The 26895-nt window shown below is 46.4% G+C and overlaps 1 protein-coding gene across 1 annotated transcript; it reads right to left on the bottom strand.

Moving 5' to 3' along the window:
* Window positions 1–763: 763 nt before the first annotated feature.
* On the bottom strand, window positions 764–6228 carry LOC119267900 (zinc finger CCCH domain-containing protein 5-like). Its single transcript, XM_037549351.1, has 7 exons — window positions 5916–6228; window positions 5581–5741; window positions 4942–5010; window positions 4665–4781; window positions 4291–4578; window positions 3639–3956; window positions 764–1717 (listed from the first exon to the last, which is right to left on the bottom strand). The coding sequence occupies exons 1-7, from the start codon at window positions 5992–5994 to the stop codon at window positions 1355–1357; spliced, it is 1395 nt and encodes a 464-aa protein (XP_037405248.1). The 5' UTR covers window positions 5995–6228; the 3' UTR covers window positions 764–1354.
* Between the last annotated feature and the right edge of the window lie 20667 nt (window positions 6229–26895).

Genomic DNA, 26895 nt, shown 5'->3' with positions numbered 1-26895 from the left:
ACTAATATAATGTGCAGCGCCTAGAGAGGGAGAGAGGGGCAATCACGAGTTGGGGAGGGGGAGGGGGAGTTGGGGGTGTGTGGGAGGGGCGTGAGAGAGGGAGGCCAGCCTACCAACTACTAATAGAATGTGCAGCGCCTAAGAGCTAGGCGCTGTACATTACATGTGTGGCGCCCAGCTCCAAGGCACTGCACATTACATGTCTAGCTAAGCGCTGCACATTACATATGTGACGCCCAACTCTAAGGCACTGCACATTACTTGTCTGGCGCCTAACTCGAAGGCGTTGCACCGCTCGGTGCGGGACCCAACTGTGCCATGCTGGTCAGACGTGCAGCGCCTGAGAGTTAGTCACTACACTATAGAACGCCTGGCTGTCAGGCGCTACACAAAAGGGTCAGTTGAGCGAAATTTTTTAAAAAGCAATCCAGTTTGTGAATCGATTTCGTCACAGTTGAGCGATTTAAAAAAAACAAAAAACAATTCAGTTTGTGAATTGATTTCGCCCACAGGTCAATTTTGTCGTTTTTGCCTCTCATGAACATTCAACAAGAAAAAAAAATATGGGAGCATCTCAGCACCTGATACTTTCCTGGTAAGCAGTGACCGCAGCTTCTACACGTTGTTTTGTTTGGCTCAGTAAACGAACTTGCTGAGCTCGTGGGGACTTGTCTAAATGAGAACTTAGCGAACAAATTCACAGCAAGAACAAAATGAGCCACACAACTGGTGTTACCTACTGACAGATTCAAACTTATACTGATGAACAATTAAGCAACTGAGCTGACTTAGCTGCAGATGATTCCATTGAGGGTTCAAGTGTTCCATTACGACGTTCTTATGTTCGCATTATAAATATACATATAACATATTACAGAAGTTGTAGACTCGTAGTTGCATAACACATATGAGATGGTTAAATGAGCAAAGATTTGGGCAAGATTGCCGAACCCAATAGCCTTCAGGTACAAAACCTCCCTGTAATGATGCATCTTGTGGCCTCCTTCGATAATTATGTACCGATAGAATGGGCACCAGTTAAGTGGATTTCAGGATTCTCCCTCTTCCAATTCAGCAATGAACAGAAAAATGGCAGGGTACGAGCTTGCCACTCCCCATCTATGCATTTATTCAGATGGCAAAGACTGCCACCTTGGCCGTCGTTGTCTATGTCAGCTCCAGCCATATTCACATTGGGTGGGAATTCAGGGTGAAGATGCTGAGAGGGGAAGTGGAAACAGATTTGCTGTAGAACCGAATCTGAGCAAAAACGAGCCGAGATCTCATCTCATCTACGCCAAAATAAACATCTTGAGAAGCTTTCTGAACATCCATTTTCATCCCAGGAATGGGATCAGAACTCTCCACCATGGATGGTGACAGTGGCACCGGTTGCAGAAGTTGGAGGACGGAGAAGCATGTGTGGAGCATAAATTTTTGACAACTGCCCAGCATTTCCAAATGTAGTTCCAGGTGACGCTGGCTGATTTGCTGAAGAGTCCTTGGCCAGAATGTAATCTGGCCGCAGACCAGAAGATAATGGAGATGGGGCCATAGGAGCAACAGGGAGACTGAGAGGATATGGAGCAATAGGCACGTCACCAAGCGATGATGCTGAAGGGCTGTAGCTTAGAGCACCCAGTGGGTGATCAAATTTGCATCCGGGACCAAATTTGCAAAACCCATGCTGTGAATAGTACAGACATGGCTGGGCACCCTGCAAATTAAAGGAAACTTGATCATAATTTTGCTCTATATGCAAAACTAAAAAAAAATATGCAATGTGCAGTGCCATTTATCAGATTATCTTGTGTATTTTCATGTTGTCACAAGGAATTCAATAACAGATTAAATTCTACTATGCATTTTATAACTTGCAGCCAAAATGAACTACTACAGGAACATTACATTTATGAGAAGTGTGCTTTCCCAGATAAGTTTGGACGAACATATTGCGATGTGCAAGAAATCAAAGTTAACACAATTAAATTCATAACCATTGCGGCTAAGACAAAAAAAAAATCGATACTGATAGGTGCTAACACATCACACCAAAGGATGTCTGTCAACTGTTGATCAGATATGGAAATAACCTCCCAGTAACCTGCACTTCCGGGATTTTTCTATGAACTCCAGTGGAAGCAAAAGAAAGGTTTTCCTTATTAACAGGGAATCATAGATAGGACAAGGTACTCCAGTACAAACTTTCTACTCCCTCCGATCCATATTAATTGTCGCTAATTTTGACAAATTTTACGAGTGATGTTATACGAGTTAGTATTTTAGGCTAATGCGGTGGCTCAAAGGGCTTCAGTATGCCAAGAACAAACATCCATCCCTAAGTTCGTCAAGAATCAAGATACTTGCGACCAAGTCAGAGGTAGTTTCGTTTTGCAAATATGTAAAGGAAGAAATGGTACACATACACGAGATTGTCCCAAGGAAGTACCCACCAGCAAAAAATATAGTATTGGATAAACACAGTGAAAACACAATCATGGATGTGTTGTATGTTCCATTAATAAAAGCCTCCATCTTCAAAGAATTACGAGATTTTTTTTTTTTTTGAGGAAGGAAGAATTAAGAGATTTCATCATAAGATATATGTTCGCAATTTTAAACTTTGTGTGTCAAATTTACACAGATGCAGAGCCATTTAAAGCACGAGCACCTGGTCAAGCTAGTGAGCAATAAACAGAAGGCATTAGTTATGCAAAAACCCAGAAGAGTGGTTTCCAAAAGCATGCAATGCAGCAAGAATCCTGCATGCAGCAAGTATCCTATCTTATTATTTTCCAATGCTCAGAAGTTTCTTCCCTACCCTTTGCCATCATTATTTTCTGCGTTGGTGCAAAGAAACCGTTAAACTTGCACTAAACACAATCTACACTGGACACTGAATTTAAGAAGAATCAAATAAGTACCACAAGGTCAAAACTCGTATGCCTCCTACCTAAATAATATGAACATCGATCTACATTTGATTGATGATTCACAAAACACTGTCCTACACATAATATTCTTGGATATACAAAAACTAGAAGAGAAGGTCAATGGACGCAGAATAGACCCTCTTGCATGCACATGTTCTGCTACGGACTTAAAAAAAGTAAATTTTATATAGTTGGCTTTGCTTCACATTCTAGTCGACTATACAATGGGCTAAAATCAGACTTGAAGGTGCAATTACATGGCAGAACTTTCAACAGTTCTACAGAGTATATGGAAGGTGTATTTGCTGATGAACTAAAGCAATGGAATCCGCTCTTTAAAGTATGGCTACTTGATCGATGTTTGATCCAAAATCATAGCATTCACCAATAATTCCTCTATGACAGAATACCACCTAGCTGCACTACTTTCAAGTCCAACAGTAACACTCAAAACCTGTAATGACTGGAAAACTGAATGATCACTACTTCCCTAACTATGCAATTTGCAATTAGACTAAACTACACGAGTAAATGAAACTTCACTTATCAACTTTGCAGTATCAGAACAATAAGATGTGATGTCAATCTGATCAAGGACAACATCAAAATGATGATTCAGTGGTATGCTTTTGGTTTAACTTCCATTTTAAGATAACATAGTACTTCAATGCAAAAAAATCAGACTGGCGTATAAGAGCTACTCACCGGCCGAATTGGAAGACCTAGAGGGCTCAGCATATAGTTGGACCTAGGTGTACTCAGGTATTGAGGATGATTGTATTTACATGTGGATCCAAATTTACAGGTCCCTGTCTTCATGTAGTGGTGGCATTCAGGCTGCCCAGGCCGCTCTGGAAAGACAACTTCTTGTTTGTCACTTGAAGGCCATGTTGAAGAAGACAACGATGCATAATTACTGCCATAAGCAACTGCAGATGGAGGCCCTTGGTGTGATAAGCCATACAATGGTCCTGCCTGAACAGTTTGCTGTCCCCCAGCTGACGCGACTTGGTTGATAGGTGGCTAATAAGAAAATAAAAGAGAATAAAGTCATCAGGGCAGTTCAGTATTTTCTTTTTCTGACAATGCATCACAATCTTCATAACACATAAGTACAAAATGATATTTTGGGTCATTTTTTTAATCTTCTGTTACAACACAATGCTCCTGCTACATTGTGAGTTTGTGAAATTAGACAGTAAACGTTGTATCATTAATAAGAGACCTTCCAAATTTATTTTCTTAATACTTTGGTCCAGATTAAAAGATTCATTTCATATAAAACACCCTTGCTCGATGATCTACTATTTGTAGCACAAAGTTCAAAATGAGAAGGAATACAGTATTAGAAACTTACCATGTAAGGGTTCCATCCCTGCATTGGCATGACTGCAGATGGGTGCATCATTGGAGGATAAGAGCCCGGGAAAAATGATCCTGGCAGAACAGAAGGTCTCCCCAATTGCCAACTGGCTAGAGGTGGGTATGGAAGAGGGGAAGAGACAGGCAGTTGTTGCACTGGTGGATACATGTTTGGTGTCTCTGAAACAACACCATGTTCTGGCCCTTCTGGGTGATGAAATTTACATGTTGATCCAAATTTGCAATGGCCAGTTTTGATATAGTAGGAACACTCTTTCTCACCCTGCATCACGAAAAGAATCTTCATTAGATATTGGAAAAAGAAGGGCCAAGACTAGATCAAAATTTGGATTGAACAAACAGTCCCACCAGACGCAGAGGGTAACCACAGGAATTTAAGACAACTGGTTGTACAGAACCGCCTTCTCTGGGATGATTATACTTGCAATTAGAGCCAAACTTACAAGTCCCATTCTTCATGTAGTACTGCAAAAAAAATATGAAACACTGATATAAAAAACGCATATGTGATGACTGAAATAGCAAGTACCAGCTTCTAAAGGAAAGATCTTCTATTCCATACAATTTCATATCACTGAGTGAGCGAGTTTTCGACTATTGGCAAGAAGAGGACTAGTTTCATTACCTCACACGGTGGCTGACCTGGGCGTTCTGGGTACTCCACTGTGCGTGCGGTCCTTGTCCCTCCATCAAACTAAAAAAACAGAGCACAAAACATGTTTATACCTTCAATTCAAGCTCCTTGAATAGGTAGTATACTCTATATAAAGTTCTCACTTGTACAACAACTCACTGGAAACATGTGAACACGGCTATCTACTTGTGCTGCAAGGTAAAAATAATCCTAATAGAAAAATGACCATATGACCGAGTGACTGATCAGGCCTATATCATAAGCAAGTGGCAGCGTAAGCAGAAAGTGGGCCTTCGAATTATCAACATCAACCGCGAGACTAAGACAAGAAGGCTTATTATAGAACGAGTCAATCACATAATCAACGACAGCAACCGACGACTGCACAATCAAGTTTCACTTCCATGGGCTCGTGACAGGCTCCTAAACCATAACTAGAATCAATTCGATTCAATCACAGCAAGAGGCTTGAGCCGGAAGCTCCCCTCCGCACCAACCAGCTGTAATTGAACCTGTCGGTCATTATCAGGGACTGGCGAGTCGTAAGTAGCAAGTCCCAAAACTAGACTGAAGTGAAGCAGAGCATGATGGGGGAAATAAAATCGGGAGAAGAGAAGCGGTCCGGCTCACCGCGGCGGCGCGATCGCGAGGGTGGTTGTAGCGGCAGGTCTCCCCGTAGCCGCAGGCCCCCGTGCGGAGGTAGTAGACGCAGTTGGCCTCGCCCGGGCGCTCCGGCAGCCCCTCCCCGGCGGCCTCCTCTCCGCCGGCCAGCCCCAGCCTCCACATCGACTCTGCGAGAACACAAAAGGCCGCGGCACGCAGCGACATTCGTACGGATCAGGCAGCATCGAAGATCCAAAACCCTAGCAAGCAAAGGACACACAAACCCCTCCTTTCCCAAAACACACGCGCAGAAACAGCCGGCCCGAAATTGCGCACATCGGGGCCGGAATTGAGCGCCGTACCTTCCAGGCCAGTGGCAGCGTCGGCGCGGCCGCCCTCGGCGCCGCCGTCCTTGGGGGACGCGGCGTACGACTCCATCATCGAGCAGCTCCCCGAATGCTCCTCCCGCCGCGGCGATCGGGCGGGGATCGGGCCGGACCGCGCTCGCCCGGCTGCCGCGCGAGCAGAGGACGGCTCGAGCAGGGGCGAAAGCGAAGCAAAATCTCTCTCGCTCTTGGGTGTTGCTTCCTCCGGACTCCTCTTCTCCCCCTTCCCTCTCCCTCCCTTGCAGTCGCAGCCCCCGCTCGTCCCGTACTACGCTCGCGTCGTGTGGCCTTTTCTGCGTGAGTGGGACTCACTCACTCCCTCTCTCTCGCTTGGGGTGGGGGGTGTCGTGGCTCGGACAGCGCGTGGTGACGTCGCGTAGGCGCCAAGAAGCGGGGCTGGCTGGTGAGACCAAGGGGAAGCCGGGGGTGGAAACGCAAAAGGGAAAAGTGGTGGGGGGAGTGGGCAGCAAGCCGCGGGCCGCATTCAATGCGCGGTCGTCCTGACGGTCGGTCGCTCCTCCTGCCCGCTGCTGCTGCCGCTGCCACGGCCTGGCCCGGGGTGGACGGACCCCACCGCGGCGGCACCGTCATGTGCCCACTCGCCCGAGTCCAGTCCCAGCTTAGGATGCTCGGTCGACATCTTTTTTATTTGTTTGTTTGTTTTTTTGGCCAGGACCAACAACGTGTGGAACAATCTTTGTCCACCGTTTATTCGGTGCATGGATAGTTTGGTGACTTGGTAGGTGGTGGTCCGGCGGACGCACTCCCCTTCCATCTTAAAAACGTTTATCTTTCTTGTGTATGTTTTTTTTTCACTTCCAATCTATTCATCATTAATAATGATCGTACAAATAGTGTTAGAAATAACCCTTAAAAATAATATTAAAAATAATAAAAATTACATCCAGATGCGTATACCACCTAGCGACGACTACAAGCACTAAATCGAGTCGCAGGTGCGCCATCGTCATTGCTCCTCCTTCACTGGAGCCGGACAAAACTTGTTGTAGTAGACAGTCGGGAAGTCGTCATACTAAGGCCCTATAAGGTCAACGCACCAGAACAGCAACCGCCACCATCGAAAAGAAGTTTAGATCAGAAGGATCCAACATGTAGACACACGAACAAAGATCGAATCCACGTGAATTCGCCGAAGACAAACGCCGAACGAATCCCGCAAGATCCGTTGGAGATAAACCTCCATATGCCCTACGATGACGCTAGAAGCACCACCGAGACGGAGGGTAGACGGGGAGAACCTTATTTCATCTTCAGAAAGCTCTGAGCAGGACACAAATCCTAACAAAACTCAGAAAAAGCATAAAAAACAAAGCCTTCCCGCCAACAAGGGTCGGGATCCACCACGTCTCCACGACCCTAAGGCCACAGAGACGAGGCAGACCGGCGCCAGCGCCGGCGAGAGGCAGGAGAAACCCTGTCGGCGACTGGGTCTAGCGCACTTTCCCTGACAGTTGGGTAAGAGCCCACATGATAAAGTCATCCACACACGTTGCTTTCAAACAATGATATGGTCTCTTTTTTCTATCTCGAAATAGACTTTCACTCCGCTTTATATATAATAAAAGCAACAACCAAACATAGTACACGGCCGAACAATGCAAGGAAATGGGGTGACCCTCAAACAACGTCGATCCCAGGAAAACTGGATCACACAGGACGCGCGCGACTACGCTACCGAAATAGATTACAGGAGGAACTGAGAGCAACACCATGCTAAGCCCTAAACCACCTAGGCTCCACAACAATGCCCCCAGGAGGGAAAACGGTGCCAAGCGTCGCCGTTGCTGAGCCACAGCAGACAGGGGTTTTCACCCGGAACCCGGACACGAAGAGGAGTACCACGACGATGTCTTCAAGGAGATAATGGTGCCCGCGGGCATTGCCGTCGTCAGCGAGAAAGCATAGAGCTTTCGCTCAACAACTCCCCCACGTCACTAGGTCTTCAGGACAAGTGCGGCGAGCACTGAACTCCGGAGCCAGATCGGGGCACCGCCTCCGTCAGGGATAGAGATCGTGCCCGAGCCACCTGTTGCCCCCCTCTCACTGCCCACACAACCAAGAGGAAGGCCATCACCGCTGAAGGAGCGATTCCTGTCAGATCCCTCGGTAGGGTTCATGACGAGACCAGAAGTACCGGAATGGAGTCTGCATACACTACTTACCCAGGTTCGTGCCTCCAAAGTGTAATACCCTATGTCCTGCTTTGTCTTGGTATGCATGGTGAGGGGATACCTCATGCACATGATTACAATGGTGTTTGAGAAGTCTACCGAGAGTTGAGGTCCAGATTGGAATGCTAATGAGGACTGAGGGAGTCCTGGATTAGAGGGTGTTCGGATAGCCGGACTATACCTTCAGCCGGACTCCTGGACTATGAAGATACAGGATTGAAGACTCCGTCCCGTGTCCGGAAGGGACTTTCCTTTGCGTGGAAGGCAAGCTTGGCGATACGGATATGAAGATCTCCTACCATTGTAACCGACTTTGTGTAACCCTAACCCTCTCCGGTGTCTATATAAACCGGAGGGTTTTAGTCCGTAGGACAACATACACATCAACAATCATACCATAGGCTAGCTTCTAGGGTTTAGCCTCCTCGATCTCGTGGTAGATCTACTCTTGTACTACCCATATCATCAATATTAATCAAGCAGGACGTAGGGTTTTACCTCCATCGAGAGGGCCCGAACCTAGGTAAAACTTCGTGTCCCTTGTCTCCTGTTACCATCCGGCCTAGACGCACAGTTCCGGACCCCCTACCCGAGATCCGCCGGTTTTGACACCGACATTGGTGCTTTCATTGAGAGTTCCTCTGTGTCGTCGCCGTCAGGCTCGATGGCTCCTACGATCATCGATAGCGATACAGTCCAGGGTGAGACCTTCCTCCTCGGACAGATCTTCGTCTTCGGCGGCTTCGCACTGCAGGCCAATTCGCTTGGTCGTCTGGAGCAGATCGAAAGCTACGCCCCTGGCCGTCAGGTCAAATTTGGAAGTTTTAACTACACGCTGACATCCGCGGGGACTTGATCTTCGACGGATTCGAGCCACTGCCGAGCGCGCCGCACTGTCACGACGAGCATGATCTAGCTCCGCCGCCGAATAGTGCCCTGGAGGCCGCACCCGCATCGGCTCCGACCCTTAATTCGGAGCCAACTGCGCCGATCGAGGATGGGCGGTTGGACGCCACCTCAGGGGCTGCGACCCCAACGACGATTGAGCCAAGCACCAGCCCCGTACTCTGCGAGACTCGTGACTCCAAGGAGCTTGACTCCTCTCCGGACTCCGAACCCTCCACGCCCCTGCCGATCGAATCCGATTGGGCGCCAATCATGGAGTTCACTGCCGCAGACATCTTTCAGCACTCGCCTTTCGGCGATATCTTGAAGTCACTAAAGTCTCTCTCTTTATCAGGAGAGCCCTGGCCGGACTACGGTCAGCAAGGTTGGGGTACGGACGATGAAGAAATTCAAAGCCCACCCACCACCCACTTTGTAGCCACTGTCGACGACTTAACCGACATGCTCGACCTCGACTCCGAAGACATCGACGGTATGGACGCCGATGAAGGAGACGATGAAGAACCAGTGCCTATTGGGCCCTGGAACGCCACCTCGTCACATGACGTATACATGGTGGACGCACCAAAAGATGACGACGGGGAGCGGAAGGACGCACCGAAGGCTTGTTCCCTCGAAAAGCAGTCAAAGCGGCGACGCAAGCGCCGCCCCAAATCCCGCCCCGATAGAAATAGCGATCACACAGACCCAGCGCTGGAGCAGGGCGAACCGCTGCAGAATAACGGCAATCCGGATAATCAAACCGAACAAACAAATCCTATCAAGGATCATGGTCCGGACGACATAACACCGGACAGGCACCCGGAGCAGCAGACTGCCCGTAAAAGGCTTGTTGCCACCGCGAGGAGCCTGAAAAAGCAGAAGCAAAGGCTCAAGGCCGCGCAAGACACACTCCAATTCAGATGGAGTAAAATACTCAGCACTGCAGCGAGGTACGGTGACAATCGCCCCTCCAAGAGCTACCCAAAGCGGAAGCTGCTACCCGAATTCGATGAGGAGGCCTCAGAACCCCCACAACCAAATATCGAAGCAGCCACCTGGTCGGATAGACGACCCCTCTACCAATACAGAGCGGCATACAATGCTGCTCACCATACAACACGCAACCAATGCGAGGGATCGCACCCAAAGGACGGTGTAACAAGATCCATCTATGGACCACGCAAGCGCGCCCCAGCATACAATGCAATACAACAAACATCCGAACAACGCAGTACACCCAGCTACAGGGGTGCCGCACACCCCCTATGTTTCACCGATGAGGTGCTGGACCACGAATTTCTAGAAGGATTCAAGCCCGTAAACATAGAGGTATACGACGGAACAACAGACCCTGGGGTCTGGATTGAGGTCTACATCCTTCATATCCATATGGCTCGAGGAGATGATCTCCACGCCATCAAGTACCTACCCCTCAAGCTCAAAGGGCCAGCTCGTCACTGGCTCAAAGGCCTCCCCGAAAGCTCCATCGGAAGTTGGGAAGAGCTCGAAGACGCCTTTCGGGCAAATTTTCAAGGGACTTATGTCCGACCTCCGGATGCGGACGATTTGAGTCATATAACTCAACAACCCGGAGAGTCAGCCCAAAAGCTTTGGAACAGGTTTCTTACTAAAAAGAACTAGATTGTCGACTGTCCGGACCCGAAGCCTTAGCAGCTTTCAAGCATAGCGTCCGTGACTAATGGCTTGCCAGACACCTCGGCCAAAATAAGCCGAGAACGATGGCCGCATTAACAAACCTCATGACCCGCTTTTGCGCGGGGGAGGACAGCTGGCTAGCCAGATGCAGCACCAGCGCCCCCGGTACATCTGAAGTTAGAGATGGAAACGAGAAATCACGGCGCAACAACAATAACAAACGCCGGAATAAAGAAGACGTCACGAAGGGCGCGGCAGTAAACGCCGGATTCAAAAGCTCTCGGCCAGGTCAAAACCCGCCTAAAGGCACCAGGGATGAACTGTCCAGCCTAAACAAAATTCTGGACCAAGTATGTCAGATCCATAGTACCCCTGGTAAACCTGCTAATCATACCCACAGAGAATGTTGGGTCTTCAAGCAGTCCGGCAAGTTCAACGCCGTACATAAGGGGGAGGATACACCAAGTGAAGACGAGGACGAGCCTCCCAAGCAAGACACGGCGGAACAAAAGAAATTTCCACCAGAAGTCAAAACAGTAAACGTGTTACACATAATCAAGGGAAAAAACAATACGACACTCCCACGAAAGTATACCCAAGTGCCTATCACTATGAAGTCCTGCCACTGGTCATCTCAACCGATCACTTTCGACCATCGCGATTACTCAGCAAGTATCCGACACGCAGGATGGGCTGCCCTGGTATTGGACCCAGTAATTGGCGGATATCACTTCACAAGGGTCTTGATGGATGGCGGCAGTACCTAAACCTAATATATCAGGATACAATCCGCAGGATGGGGTTAGACCCAACACAAATTCGCCATAGCAATACTACCTTTAAAGGAGTAACGCCAGGCCTAGGGGCTCGTTGTACGGGCTCCCTCTTACTACAAGTTATATTCAGCTCCCCCGATAACTTCCGTCGCGAGCATTTAACTTTCCACATTGCTCCGTTTCAAAGTGGCTATCAAGCACTGCTCGGACGCGAAGCTTTCGCTCTCTTTAATGCAATACCGCACTACGCCTCCCTCACACTCAAGATGCCCGGTCCACGTGGCATCATTACAGTGCACGGAAATATCAAGCGATCTCTGCGCGCCGAAGAGAGTGAGGCTGCCTTGGCCACCGCACACTAAAGGCGCCCGGATAAACGAAAGCATCCAATAGGTCGTCAAGACCTCAAATACAACTAATCAAGTCCAGCGCCACTATTTATACGGAAATAAGTGGTCACACCCCTATTTGTCAATACAAGGGGCTCAACGCGCGCAGACAAGTGGCAATTTCTTATCATCTTGAATTACACATGGTTTCTTTAAAAACTATCTTTTTGCACGACAACTTTTTCACTTAACTTCCTCTCTTTTACAGACGATCATCATGCTACACCCGTCCAGGATACGGCACAACGGAGACACAGGCGCAGACATGCAGCAGGGACCCGCTCCAAGGATTCTTTTTAGGTTAAGACCCTGCGTAAACCTTTTTTACTGTCTCTTGTTGATACATATCCACCGTTGAGAAGGATGCTGATGTCTTGGCATGTGGCCACGCCAGAACAATGCACGTACCTGGACACAAGGGGCTTCTTACAAAGGCCATTATTTAGGCCCGGTTTATACCACAAAGACCGAATACCTTAGGGAGTGTTCGGCGTCGCGAGTTTGGCCCTATATGCATCAGCTCCGAATTATTGTCTTTGGTCAAATGTTGGGTTTGCCCGGCTCCTGTGTTTTGGTGCCTTACGTTCCGCTTTACCGGCTAAGGTAGCACCAGGAGAACTACTGCGATTGTGCCCTGGTTCATCCGGACGAGCACCTCAGTAGAGAAAGCAAAAAACTGACTGTCATGATATAGCATGAGACTGGTCAACCACTCGATGACCTGTGGGAATGTTAGAATTCCTCCGCCTTAACGAAGGGCCATTTTTCGGCCAGGCATGTATGCACCTCGGAACCGGGAGAGTGCGGAGCCACCAGGGGCTATCTAGTAGCCCCACTGTCAAACTCCTATGGCTAAGTGAAAGTGCTAAAGCATTATAGTCCGGTTGCCTCGCTCGCCCCGCTATCACCTCCTTAATAGGACCAAGACGTTGGGTTAAGTGTGAACGCGTATTTTTGCGAGCACCTCCGCATTATATGCGTGGGGGCTGAAGCCAACGACTACAATCTTTCAGGTTATACACATGTGTACATAAACAGCCGCCCAGGAGGCATCATATTACTTTCAGGCAAAAGTATAAAAATAGCCTTATAAAAATTTATAAAAGCATTTCGCTTACAATGAGATTACATATCACTCAAACATAATATTTTTTGAGCACTGGGTCTCTATCAAATGGGCACCCTCAAGAACTTCTTCAAAATAGTGCTCAGCAGCCTTTCGACCTATAGCCGAATCCCGCGCTGCAACATTGGTAGCATCCATCTCCGCCCAGTATGCCTTAACACGGGCAAAGGCCATACGTGCGCCCTCTATGCACGCTGACCTCTTCATCGCATTAATGCGCGGCACCACGTCAAGGAACTGCTGCACCAAGCTGAAATAGTTGTTTGGTTTTGACCTTTCCAGCCATAACTGATCCACAACAGACCTCATGGAGAGTCCGGACAACCTATTTAGTTCGGCCCATTCGGCTAATTGGTCAGTCAATGAAAGTGGACGCTCGGGAGAATGGAATTGTCTGCCAAATCCATATACACATCCTCCGAACTCCACAGCCGATCCAGAGGGGCATACCGTGGATCTCCGAATTTCCTCCGCAACATAAAGGATTTCCCAGCTACAATATCCCCGGCTTCCCGCAGCTCCTCCTTCTTTGCCCTCATAGCAGAGCGGAGATCCTTTTTCGTCGCAGCAGCCTTTTCAAGGTCCGATGCCTTTGCCTGGTTTTCTTTTTCAAGAACCCGGCAATGGTCGGCGGCGACTTTTAATTTTATAGCCATCTTGGCCATCTTGTCTTGGCTCTCGCCATGCGCGGCCTTCTCGACTTGCAACTCTTCGGACGCCTTCAAGGCAGCCGCATGACCCAACCTCACTTGTTCCTTGGCTCGGGTAAGTTCTGCCCGCAAGGCTTCAACAGTGGCAGCTCCATCTGCAGTCACAACATATTAAAGATGCTGGCATCATACTGCTCTTCCTATTGTGGCGTTTACCAGATAATGACACTTACCCTGTGCCTCGTCAAGCCTTTTGTTAACAAGCTCGATGTCGGCATCTGCCGCATCCAACTGCTGTTCTAAATGGGCAAACTCGCTAGTCTGGCTAGCCACTGGAGCTTCCATCACCTGCACATAGAGGTAGTATGGTTATTGCCTGGGAATATGATCCTCTGTTCGTCGTCATTTCCGACGACAACCAGAGTCTCAGGGGCTACTATCTACATAGGGCACACCTAGCATGAGCAGGACTACCATACATTCTTTTACGTACCTCAAAGCCTGTTAGTAGACTCATAAAAGCTTCATGTAATCCGCTTTCGGCGGACGATATTCTCTCCATCACCATATTCATTAGCACACGGTGTTCATCTGAGATGGCCGCTCGCCCCACCAACTCCCTCAGAACATCCGATCGCACACTAGATGGTGCTGGACTCTTTTGTCTGCCCTCTTCGGGAGCCGGACACTTGGAGCTTCGCGGGTCAATGGGATTATCTTCTGGCCTCACCGGACTCGGAGAGGCCCTCCGCGACGACACTTCAGGGTCGCCCGCTTCCGGAGCGGAGGAGTCCGGAGGAGGCATTTCGCTCTCCATCATCTCTGGAAGAAGCTCCCCCGAAGACGAGCTCATTTGAGAGGGGCTAAGTCCCGAACTGCAAAAATATATGCAGTGGTTATCTTCTCAGAGGAAAAAGATGGCATATCTGTATTGTTAAAGTATTTCGGGTCAATTACGACTCGCGGGAGAATTGATCCCCCCGCGGACTTTGTGCGGCAACGGCGCCCCCCAAGGTAGGACCCTCTGTGGGAGACTTCTTCTCCCATTTGGAAGCTTCGGCTTCCGAATCCCCGGGCGCAGTCCTTTTCCTCTTCTGGTCGTCTTCCTTCATGGAGACGCTCGCTCCTTCGGTTAGAGTGGGCAGCGTTGGGGGCCCACATCCGCCCGCATTATCCTCCATGGTATCTTCCTTCAAGGGCTCCGGGCAAGGTGCGGTATGGAGCATCTTTTCCAATACCGGATTTTCCAAACCTCAGGGAGGGGGGCCGAACACCGAATCAACTTCGCCTTTGTTAGCCAGTCCTGGTCAAAAAGCAAACTCTCAGAAATAACTTCGTAACAAAGTAGAGAAAGTATGTTCGGCCGGAAGATGCCTTACCTGTTTGGCGGTGCGGTTACTACTCAGGCCCACGTCCTCGGTGATTTCCGGACACTCCGTCTGAGGTCCAAAGAACGACTTGTACATCTCCTCGTGCGTCAGGCCGAGAAAATTTTGAATAGCACGTGGTCCCTCAGGATTAAACTCCCACGGGCGAAGAGGCCAGCGTTTGCAAGGCTGGACTTGACGAACCAGCATAACCTATATCACCGTGACCAAACTGAAATCTCCATTGAAGAGATCTCGAATGCGGCCTTGCAGTATAGGCACGTCCTTGACTGGACCCCAGCTCAGACCTCTGCTAATCCATGACATCAGCTGTGGTGGGGGGCCCGAGCGGAAAACAGGGGGGCCGCCCACTTGGCACTTATAGGAGCCGTGATGTAGAACCACTCATGTTGCCACAATTCAGACACCTCTGGGATGGAACCTTTGGGCCACAGAGCTCCCGTCATCTTGCGTATTGAGGCACCTCCACATGCTGCATGCTCCCCCTCGACCAGCTTCGGCTTCACTTCAAAGGTCTTGAGCCATAGGCCAAAGTGAGGGGTAACCCGGAGGAAGGCCTCACACACGATAATAAATGTCGTGATATGAAGAAGGGAGTCCGGAGCTAGATCATGAAAATCTAGTCCGTAGTAAAACATCAAACCCCTGACGAAAGGATCCAGGGAAAGGCCTAGGCCTCGGAGGAAGTGGGAAACGAACACGACATTCTCGTTGGGTTCGGGGGTGGGGACGGCTTGCCCTCGGGGAGGCAGCCAATGCAAAATCTCGGCGGTCAGATATCTGGCCTCCCTCAACTTCTTGATGTCTTCTTCCGTGACGGAGGAAGGCATCCATCGGCCTTGAAGGCTAGATCCGGACATGACTGAAGGTTCAGGGTGCCTGACCTGAACTTCGGGCGTTTGAGCTTGAGGTGGGGGAAGGATTCGATTGAGCACGGGAGGGAAAAATAAAAGCCTTGTCCCCTTTATAAGGAGGGTGAATATCAAGCGTCCTCTCCGTGTCTGCTTGGACTTGCCTATAATCTAGGAGTCCTAGAAGCGGTTGGGTTACCCACGCCCATATTGATGAGAATCCCGGGATAAGGGGACACGATCTCTGCTTTAACAAGACGTGCCAAGGAAACCGCCTCGCATGACGCACTGAGGTGGGATAATGAAACGACTCGGATAAGGGCTTGGCCGTGGTGTGACACGCTACAGAATACGTCAGCAGATTAGATTTGTGTAAATATTATTCTCTCTATGGCAATATGTGGAAACTTATTTTGCAGAGCCAGACACTATCTTTGTGTTCAAAATCTTCTATGAAGTACTTGGAGGAGGAACCCGCCTTGCAATGCCGAAGACAATCTGCGCGTCGGACTTGTCGTCGTTGAAGCCTGGTTCAGGGGCTACTGAGGGAGTCCTGGATTAGGGGGTGTTCGGATAGCCGGACTATACCTTCAGCCGGACTCCTGAACTATGAAGATACAAGATTAAAGACTCCGTCCCGTGTCCGGAAGGGACTTTCCTTGGCGTGGAAGGCAAGCTTGGCGATACGGATATGAAGATCTCCTACCATTGTAACCGACTTTGTGTAACCCTAACCCTCTCCGGTGTCTATATAAACCGGAGGGTTTTAGTCCATAGGACAACATACACATCAACAATCATACCATAGGCTAGCTTCTAGGGTTTAGCCTCCTCGTTCTCGTGGTAGATCTACTCTTGTACTACCCATATCATCAATATTAATCAAGCAGGACGTAGGGTTTTACCTCCATCGAGAGGGCCCGAACCTGGGTAAAACTTCGTGTCCCTTGTCTCCTGTTACCATCCGGCCTAGAAGCACAGTTCGGGACCCCCTACCCGAGATCCACCGGTTTTGACACCGACAAGGACCCTAGGCCTCCCTTTATATAGACAAGAGAGGTCTAGGGTTTACACAAGGGGGAAACCAGATCGATACGGCCGCCAGCTTCTACCTTGGGGAACACGCTCATCACCCTCGCCACCCTATGGTTCCATGATTCTCTTTGGTCCTGGTGGGACCTGGTCAAGGTCGAGCTGGGCTCCTTTACGTTAGGCACCCCAGGTCTGGGACCCCGTTAGTAGCCCCGGAGCGTGGTAGAGGTCGCGAGCGTCTAGGCTCCAAGATCACCGGCGGGCTCTTCTTTTCGTGTATCCGACATCTTGAGCCATCGTAGGGCAGTTCTTCCCTTCTTAGTAACGGTGTTGACTCTTCTTTGGGCGACAGGGCCGAACAAACTCCATGGACCAGCCACTAGTCATGCAGGCACCGTCTCGGGTACGGTTCGTATGCTGTCCTTCTTTTTAAAAAATACATGCCGTCCGAATGACCACATTGAGCCCAGCTTGACCTTTCTTCTCCACCGCCATGCATTCCGCCACCTCTTCCTAGATCGACGACTGTCGGAATCGGGGCTCCGGGAACCCAAAGATTTGAACTCTAGGTGCACTCGTTCCTACCGTCCTATCCTGTTGGGGAACGTAGTAATTCAAAAAAATTCCTACGATCACACAAGATCTATCTAGAAGCATAGAAACGAGACAGGAGAGTGTGTCCACGTACCCTCATAGACCGAAAGCAAAAGTGTTATGTAACGTGGTTGATGTAGTCGAACGTCTTCATGATCCAACCGATCCAAGTACCGAATGTATGGCACTGATGTCTACTACGCAACTTTATTCTTGTAGACACGTGTTGGGCCTCCAAGCGCAGAGTTTTGTAGGACAGTAGCAATTTTCCCTCAAGTGGATGACCTAAGGTTTATCAATCCGTGAGAGGTGTACGATGAAGATGGTCTCTCTCAAACGACCTTGCAACCAAATACAAGGAATCTCTTGTGTCCCCGATACACCTAATACAATGGCAAATTGTATAGGTGCACTAGTTCGGCGAAGAGATGGTGATAAAAGTGTAATATGGATGGTAGAAATATATTTTTATAATCTAAATAAATAAAAACAGCAAGGTAGCAAATAGTAAACAGACACAAAAACGGTATTGCAATGCTTAAAAACAAGGCCTAGGGTCCGTACTTTCGCTAGTGCAATCTCTCAACAATGCTAACATAGTTGGATCATATGATTATCCCTCAAAGTGTAATGAAGAATCACTCCCGAGTTCCTATTAGCGGAGAACAAAAGATAGGAATTGTTTGTAGGGTACTAAACCACCTCAAAGCTATTCTTTCCGTTCGATCTATCCTAGAGTTCGTACTAGAATAACACCAAAGCAAATTCATATTCATAATACTCAATCCACACAAAGAACCATATAGAGTGCCCCAAGATTTCTACCGGAGAAACAAGGACAAGAACGTGCATCAACCCCTATGCATAGATTACCCCAATGTCACTGCGGGAATCCGCAAGTTGAGTGCCAAAACATATATCAAGTGAATCAATACAATACCCCATATTCACCACGAGTATTCAATTGCAAGACATATATCAAGTGTTCTCAAATCCATAAAAGTATTCAATCCGATAATAATGAGATCTCAAATGGAAAAACTCAATTCATCACAACAAGATAGAGAGGGGAAAACACCATATGATCCGACTATATTAACAAAGCCCGGGGTACATCAAGATCGTAATATCTCAAGAACACGAGAGAGAGAGAGATTAAACACATAGCTACTGGTACAAACCCTCAGCCCCAAGGGTGGACAATCCCTCCTCATCGTGGTAGCCGCCGAGATGATGAAGATGGCCACCGGAGATGATTCCCCCTCCGACAGGGTGCCGGAACGGGTCTAGATTGGTTTTCGGTGGATACGGAGCCTTGCGGCGGTGGAACTTTGATCTAGGTTAACCCCGGGGGGTTTCAGCATATTTGGTAATTTATAGTGCAAAGAAGGGGTGCGGGAGGCCACTGAGGTGGGCACAACCCACTTGGGCACGCCAGGGGGCCCTGGCGCCCTAGTGGGTTGTCCCCATTGGGTTCCTTCTGGTCCAGAAAAAATCTCCGTAAAGTTTCGCGGTGTTTGGACTCCGTTTGATATTGATTTTCTGCGATGAACAAGCAAAAAACAGCAACTGGCACTGGGCATTGGGTCAATAGGTTAGTCAGTCACAAAAAATGATATAAAGTTGCTATAAAATGATTGTAAAACACCCAAGAATGATAAAATAACAACATGAATACTTCATAAATTATAGATACGTTGGAGACGCATCAGGCACCGCCGTGTTCAGCACACGTTCATCACGATGACGTCCCTCGAGCTCTTGATCCAGTAGAGGGTCGAGGGAGAGTTCCGTCAGCACGACGGCGTGGCGACGGTGTTGGTGATGTGATCCGCGCAGGGCTTCGCCTAAGCACTACGACAATATGACCGAGGTGGTAAACTGTGGAGGGGGGCACCGCACACGGCTAAAGAACAAATGATGTGTCTTTGGGGTGCCCCTACCCCCGTATATAATGGAGGAGGGGAGGAGGCGGCCGACCAAGGGGGCGCGCCAAAGGGGGGAGTCCAACTAGGACTCCCAATCCTAATTGGACTCCCTTTCCTTTTCCGGAGGGGGGAAGACACCTGTAGAGCATATTTATAATCACCCAGATACGTTGTGATGTTTGATAGCACACGAGGTGTTCCTCCGATATTCGGGAGTTGCATAATCTCATAGTCAGAGGAATATGTATAAGTCATGAAGAAAGCAATAGCAATAAAACTATACGATCATAATGCTAAGCTAACGGATGGGTCTTGTCCATCACATCATTCTCTAATGATGTGATACTGTTTATCAAATGACAACACATGTCTATGGTAAGGAAATTTAACCATATTTGATTAACGAGCTAGTCAAGTAGAGGCAGACTAGGGACACTCTGTTTGTCTATGTATTCACACATGTACTAAGTTTCCGGTTAATACAATTCTAGCATGAATAATAAACATTTATCATGATATAAGTAAATATAAATAACAACTTTATTATTGCCTCTAGGGCATATTTCCTTCATATCCTTCCCTACAGCTAAGCACGACGAGGCTACTGTGAGAGCGAGCTAGCGGGAGCGGGTCGGTGACACAGCGGTTACCCAGGTTCGGGGCACCTTGCGGTGTAAAACCCTACTCCTGCTTGGATTGGGATTGCACTAACCAGAAAGAGTGAGAGTACAAGGGTTGAGGATCAAGTGGTCGTCCCCTATACGGCAGCTCCCGGCCCTCCTTTTATATCTGCCTTGGTCCTCTTCCCCCGAAAACATTGGCGGGAAGGGTTGCCACACAATAGCAATTTTGAAGGGGAGCAGGGGCGCAGTCTATCCTGAAAAAGGTGGTATCCGCCTGCAAAGCCACCGTCCATGACATGCTAATGGGCTCGGGGATGACCTCCACCCTGCGTGCCCGTCATCTTGGCCTTCTTGCACCAATCGGGCAACCTTTGGGGGTTGCTTTTGAGAACCTCGTGCTAGCCTTGTTCCCTTAGCATAGAAAAGGAAACCATCCTCATCCGCGCCTATTGGCACGGCCTATGGTACCGTTCATTGATGCGCGTGTTTCCCACATGAAGGCATGGAGCTGCGTGACCGGGATGGACAGCCCTTGACTTGTTTGCCTCCGAGAGGGTGCCTCAGGAGGCAACCTCGGGAGGCCGCCTGATGACCCACAAGTATAGGGGATCTATTGTAGCCTTTTTGATAAGTAAGAGTGTCGAACCCAAAGAGGAGCAGAAGGAAATGATAAGCAGTTTTCAGTAAGGTATTCTCTGTAAGCACCGAAATTATAGGTAACAAATAGTTTTGTGATAAGGTAATTTGTAACGAGTAGCAAGTAATAAAAGTAAATAAGGTGCAGCAAGATGGCCTAATCCTTTTTATAGCAAAGGACAAGCCTGGACAAACTCTTATATGATGTAAAGCGCTCCCGAGGACACACGGGAATTATCGTCAAGCTAGTTTTCATCACGATCATATGATTCGTGTTCGGTACTTTGATAATTTGATATGTGGGTGGACCTGTGCTTGGGTGTTGTACTTACTTGGACAAGCATCCCACTTATGATTAACCCCCATTGCAAGCATCCTCAACTACAACAGAAGTATTAAGGTAAACCTAACCATAGCATGAAACATATGGATCCAAATCAGCCCCTTACGAAGCAACGCATAAACTAGGGTTTAAGCTTCTGTCACTCTAGCAACCCATCATCTACTTATTACTTCCCAATGCCTCCCTCTAGGACCAAACAATGTTGAAGTGTCATGTAGTCGACGTTCACATGACACCACTAGACGGATGACAACATACATCTCATCAAAATATCGAACGAATACCAAATTCACATGACCACTAACAGCAAGACTTCTCTCATGTCCTCAGGAACAAACGTAACTACTCACAAAGCATATTCATGTTCATAACCATAAGGGTATTAATATACATAATGGATCTGAACATATGATCTTCCACCAAGTAAACCAACTAGCATCAACTACAAGGAGTAATCAACACTACTAGCAACCCATGGGTACCAATCTGAGGTTTGGATACAAAGATTGGATACAAGAGATGAACTAGGGTTTGAGATGAGATGGTGCTGGTGAAGATGTTGATGGAGATTGACCCCCTCCCGATGAGAGGATCGTTGGTAATGACGATGGTGATGATTTCCCCCTCCCGGAGGGAAGTTTCCCCAGCAGAACAGCTTTGCTAGAGCCCTAGGTTGGTTCCACCAAGGTTCCGCCTCGTGGTGGCAGAGTCTCATCCCGAAAGCTTGCTTATGATTTTTTCCTCAACGAAAGACTCCATATAGCAGAAGATGGGCATCAGAGGGCCACCAGGGGGCCCACGAGGCAGGGGGCGCATCCAGGGGGTAGGGCGCGCCCCCACCCTCGTGGCTGGTGGGTGGCCCCCCTCTGGTACTTCTTGCACTCAGTATTTTTTATATATTCTGGAAATAACTTCTGTGAAGTTTCAGGACTTTTGGAGCTGTTCAGAATATGTCTCTAATATTTGCTCCTTTTCCAGCCCAGAATCCCAGCCGCCGCCATTCTCCCTCTTCATGTAAACCTTGTAAAATAAGAGAGAATAGGCATAAGTATTGTGACATAATGTGTAATAACAACCCACAATGCAATAAATATCAATATAAAAGCATGATGCAAAATGGACGTATCAACTCCCCCAAGCTTAGACCTCGCTTGTCCTCAAGCGAAAGCCGAAATCAAAAAATATGTCCACATGTTTAGAGATAGAGGTGTCGATAAAAATAAAATACGGACATGAGGGCATCATGTTCATTCTTAGAACAACAACTTATATACATATTGTCATATGATCTCTTATGCTAAAGTAACAATTCAATCACAATTTCAAGTATGAATCATAAACTTCATTGAGAACCAACAAACTCTAATCTCAGTCATTGAGGCAATTGCAATTTATCATAACATAGGAAAGAGTCAATATAAGAGCTTTTCAGCAAGTCCACATACTCAACCATCTTTTAGTCTTTCACAATTGCTGACACTCACGCAATATTTATGGGTATGAAGTTTTAATAGGACACAGAGAAAGATAGGGGCTTATAGTTTTGCCTCCCAATATTTTACCTCAAAGGTAATGTCAACAATAATAGTTCATGAAGACTCACATCCAATTAGCTATATATATCAGGATCTTTCCAACATATTGTGCTTGCCAAAGGATAAAATGTAAAAGGTAAAGGTGAAGATCACCATGACTCTTATGTAAGGTAGAAGATAAAAGTAAAATATAGGCCCTTCGCAGAGGGAAGTAGAGGTTGTCTTGCGCTTTTATATTTGGATGCAAAAAAATCCTAATGCGAAAGAACGTCACTTTATATTGTCACTTGTGATATGGACCTTTATTATGCAGTCCGTCGCTTTTATTTCTTCCACATCACAAGATCGTATAAAGCTTATTTTCTCCCACACTAATAAGTCATACATATTTAGAGAGCAATTTTTATTGCTTGCACCGATGACAACTTACTTGAAGGATCTTACTCAATCCATAGGTAGATATGGTGGACTCTCATGGAAAAAACGGGTTTAGGGATATTTGGAAGCACAAGTAGTATTTCTAATTGGTGCAGAGAACTTGGCTAGCATGAGAAGGAAAGGCAAGCTCAACATGTTGGATGATCCATGACAATATAATTTATCTCAGATGTAAGAAAACATAGCCCATTACATTGTCTTCCTTATCCAACGTCAACTCTTAGCATGTCATACTTTAATGAGTGCTCACAATCATAAAAGATGTCCAAGATAGTATATTTATATGTGAACCTCTCTTTCTTTATTACTTCCTATTCATTGCAACGATAACCAAAACTATGTTTGTCAACTCTCAACAACTTTTATTCATCATACTCTTTATATGTGAGCTCATTACTCTCCATAAGATCCATATGATCTCTTTGTTTCTTTTTATTTCTTCTCTTTTTTATTTTATTCAATCCCCTCAAGATCATAGCAAAATAATCAAGCCCTTGACTCAACACTAATCTTTATTATATATAGTTCACGGACTCGATTACATAGAAGGATCATAAAGCAAAACTCACAACTAGATCATACTAAAACTTTATTCTGCTAGATCAAGATATTACCAAAAGGATCGATCTAAGAAAAACAGTGAAGATAAAAGTGATGGTGATACGATACCGGGGCACTCCCCCAAGCTTGGCAGTTGCCAAGGGGAGTGCCCATACCAGATACTCAGTTCTTCTTTGTTGGTGAAGAAGGTGGAGTTGTTGATGGCGTAGGCTTCTTCCTTAATTTGTGCTTGAGGACGGAATTTTGATCCCTTAGATCCTTGATCTCCTCCTCAAGGCTTAATATCTTCTTGCATAATTCCTGTTTATTTTCCTGCAAGAGGCGAAAAGGGATAAAATTGATCTTAGGTTTCTTTGCTCTATCAGGGAGGCTTGACCTTTTGAACTCCACATGCATGTCCCCAGGTTGAGGTAATGGGACTTCATCTTCATCTAAGCTCGTCTCCTCCTTTCCCTTAGGTTCATAATCCTCTTCTTCTTCCGTAGTCCAGCCACAATGCTCCACATCCCCATAGACCTTAGGATCTGCAAGGTAATCAGCCACATAGCTTTCTCCATCTGAATCCTGGGACGAATATTGCCCAGATCTGCAGCAGGACATCTTGAAACAAAGACAGGAGATATTTGCGTGATACGGTGGTCAAAACCTTCGGGAGATTATATAATGAATTTTTACCGACTAAAAGAGGTATCATGCAAGAAAACAGAGTCCGGAGAGCGGACGAGGTGCCCACGAGGCAGGGGGCATGCCCAGGGGGGTAGGGCGCGCCTCCCACCCTCGTTGGAGCCTCATGTCCTTTCCGGTCTACTTCTTATTTTTCCTATTTTTCTAAATATTCCAAAACGAAGAAATATTGCCATTAGAACTGTCTTGGAGTCGGTTTACTTACAGTACCACGTACATATTCCTTTTCGGAGTCTGAAACGTTCCGGAAAGTGTCCCTTATGTATTCCTCCGGGGTTATGGTTTCAATAACATTAGTTTCAACATTTATGGGATTAGCTGAGATATAATGTTTAATTCTTTGACCGTTCACCACCTTCAGATTTGTGCCTTCGAAGTTGTTGATTTTTATGGCACTGGAATGATAGACCTCCTCGATAACGTAAGGACCTTCGCATTTAGAGAGAAGTTTGCCTGCAAAAAATCTTAAACGAGAGTTGTATAGCAATACATAATCACCTACATTGAACTCACGCTTTTGTATCCTTTTATCATGCCATCTTTTAACTTTTTCTTTAAACAGCTTGGCATTTTCATAAGCCTGGGTTCTCCATTCATCCAGTGAGCTAATGTCAAATAACCTCTTCTCACCGGCAAGTTTGAAGTCATAGTTGAGCTCTTTAATAGCGCAATATGCCTCATGTTCTAATTCAAGAGGTAAGTGACATGCTTTACCATAAACCATTTTATACGGAGACATACCCATAGGATTTTTATATGCAGTTCTATAAGCCCATAATGCATCATCAAGTTTCTTGGACCAATTCTTTCTAGATCTATTAACAGTCTTTTGCAAAATTAATTTGAGCTCTCTGTTACTTAATTCTACTTGACCACTAGACTGTGGGTGATAAGGAGATGCAATTCTATGATTAACATCATACTTAGCAAGCATTTTACGAAAGGCACCATGAATAAAGTGTGGACCACCATCAGTCATTAAATATCTAGGGACTCCAAACCTCGGGAAAATAACTTCTTTAAGCATCTTAATAGAGGTGTTATGATCAACACTACTAGTTGGAATAGCTTCTACCCACTTAGTAACATAATCAACAACAACTAAAATATGTGTATACCCATTAGAGGAAGGAAAGGGTCCCATATAATCAAAGCCGCAAACATCAAATGGTTCAATAACAAGTGAATAATTCATAGGCATTTCTTGACGTCTACTAATATTACCAATTCTTTGACATTCATCACAAGACAAGACAAACTTACGGGCATCCTTGAAGAGCGTAGGCCAATAAAAACTGGATTGCAATACCTTGTGTGCAGTTCTATCTCCAGCATGGTGTCCTCCATAGGCTTCGGAGTGACACTTGCATAGGATCTGTTCCTGTTCATGCTCTGGTACACAACGTCTAATAATACTATCCACTCCTTCTTTATAAATATGTGGGTCATCCCAAAAGTAATGCCTCAAATCATAGAATAACTTTTTCTTTTGCTGGAATGTGAAACTAGGTGGTATAAATTTAACAACAATATAATTAGCATAATCAGCATACCATGGAGCAGTATGAGAAGCATTTATGACATTTAATTATTCATCAGGAAAGCTATCATCAATAGGTAGTGGGTCATCAAGAACATTTTCTAACCTAGACAAGTTGTCTACAACGGGGTTCTCAGCTCCTTTTCTATCAATAATATGCAAATCAAATTCTTGTAGAAGGAGAACCCATCTAATAAGTCTAGGTTTAGCATCTTTATTTTCCATAAGGTATTTAATGGCAGCATGATCAGTGTGAATAGTTACTTTAGAATCAACAATATAAGGTCTGAACTTATCACAAGCAAATGCAACTGCTAAGAATTCCTTTTCAGTGGTAGCATAGTTTCTCTAGGCATTATCTAGAGTTCTACTAGCATACTGAATAACATTTAATTGCTTATCAACTCTTTGCCCTAGAACAGCCCCTACAGCATAATCACTAGCATCACACATAATTTCAAATGGTAAATTCCAATCAGGTGGTTGAACAATAGGTGCAGAAATCAATGCTTTCTTAAGTATTTCAAATGCTTCTACACAATCATCATCAAAGACAAAAGGAATATCCTTTTGTAATAGGTTAGTTAGCGGCCGAGAAATTTTTGAGAAGTCCTTAATGAACCTCCTATAAAAACCGGCATGACCCAGAAAACTTCTTATACCTTTGATGTCCTTGGGACACAACATCTTTTCAATAGCATAAACTTTAGCTTTGTCAACTTCAATACCTCTTTCAGAAATTTTATGCCCCAAGACAATACATTCATTAACCATAAAGTGGCACTTCTCTCTATTCAAGACAAGATTAGTTTCTTCACATCTCTGCAAAACTCGATCAAGGTTTCTTAAGTAATCATCAAAAGAGGATCCATAAACGGAGAAATCGTCCATGAAAACCTCACATATCTTTTCACAAAAGTCAGAGAATATAGCCATCATGCATCTTTAAAAGGTAGCAGGTGCATTACATAAACCAAAAGGCATACATCTATAAGCAAAAGTACCGAAAGAGCAAGTAAAAGTGGTCTTTGATTGATCATCAGCTGACACGGGTATTTGAGAGAAGCCAGAGTAACCATCTAGAAAGCAAAAATGTGTATGTTTGGATAATATTTCTAGCATTTGA

The sequence above is a fragment of the Triticum dicoccoides genome, chromosome 3A (genome assembly GCF_002162155.2).
Source record: "Triticum dicoccoides isolate Atlit2015 ecotype Zavitan chromosome 3A, WEW_v2.0, whole genome shotgun sequence".
NCBI classification, from domain to species: domain Eukaryota; kingdom Viridiplantae; phylum Streptophyta; class Magnoliopsida; order Poales; family Poaceae; genus Triticum; species Triticum dicoccoides.
The sequence above is the reverse complement of the archived record's forward strand: the minus strand, read 5'-3'. Positions and strand labels throughout refer to the sequence as shown.

Coding starts and splice junctions, on each gene's coding strand:
- LOC119267900 (XM_037549351.1), bottom strand. CDS start 5,994: ATGATGGAGTCGTACGCCGCGTCCCCCAAGGACGGCGGCGCCGAGGGC. Junction 3,957..4,290: donor AGGGATGGAACCCTTACATG/GTAAGTTTCTAA, acceptor TTTTCTTATTAG/CCACCTATCAACCAAGTCGC. Junction 1,718..3,638: donor TAGGTCTTCCAATTCGGCCG/GTGAGTAGCTCT, acceptor TTTAATTTGCAG/GGTGCCCAGCCATGTCTGTA.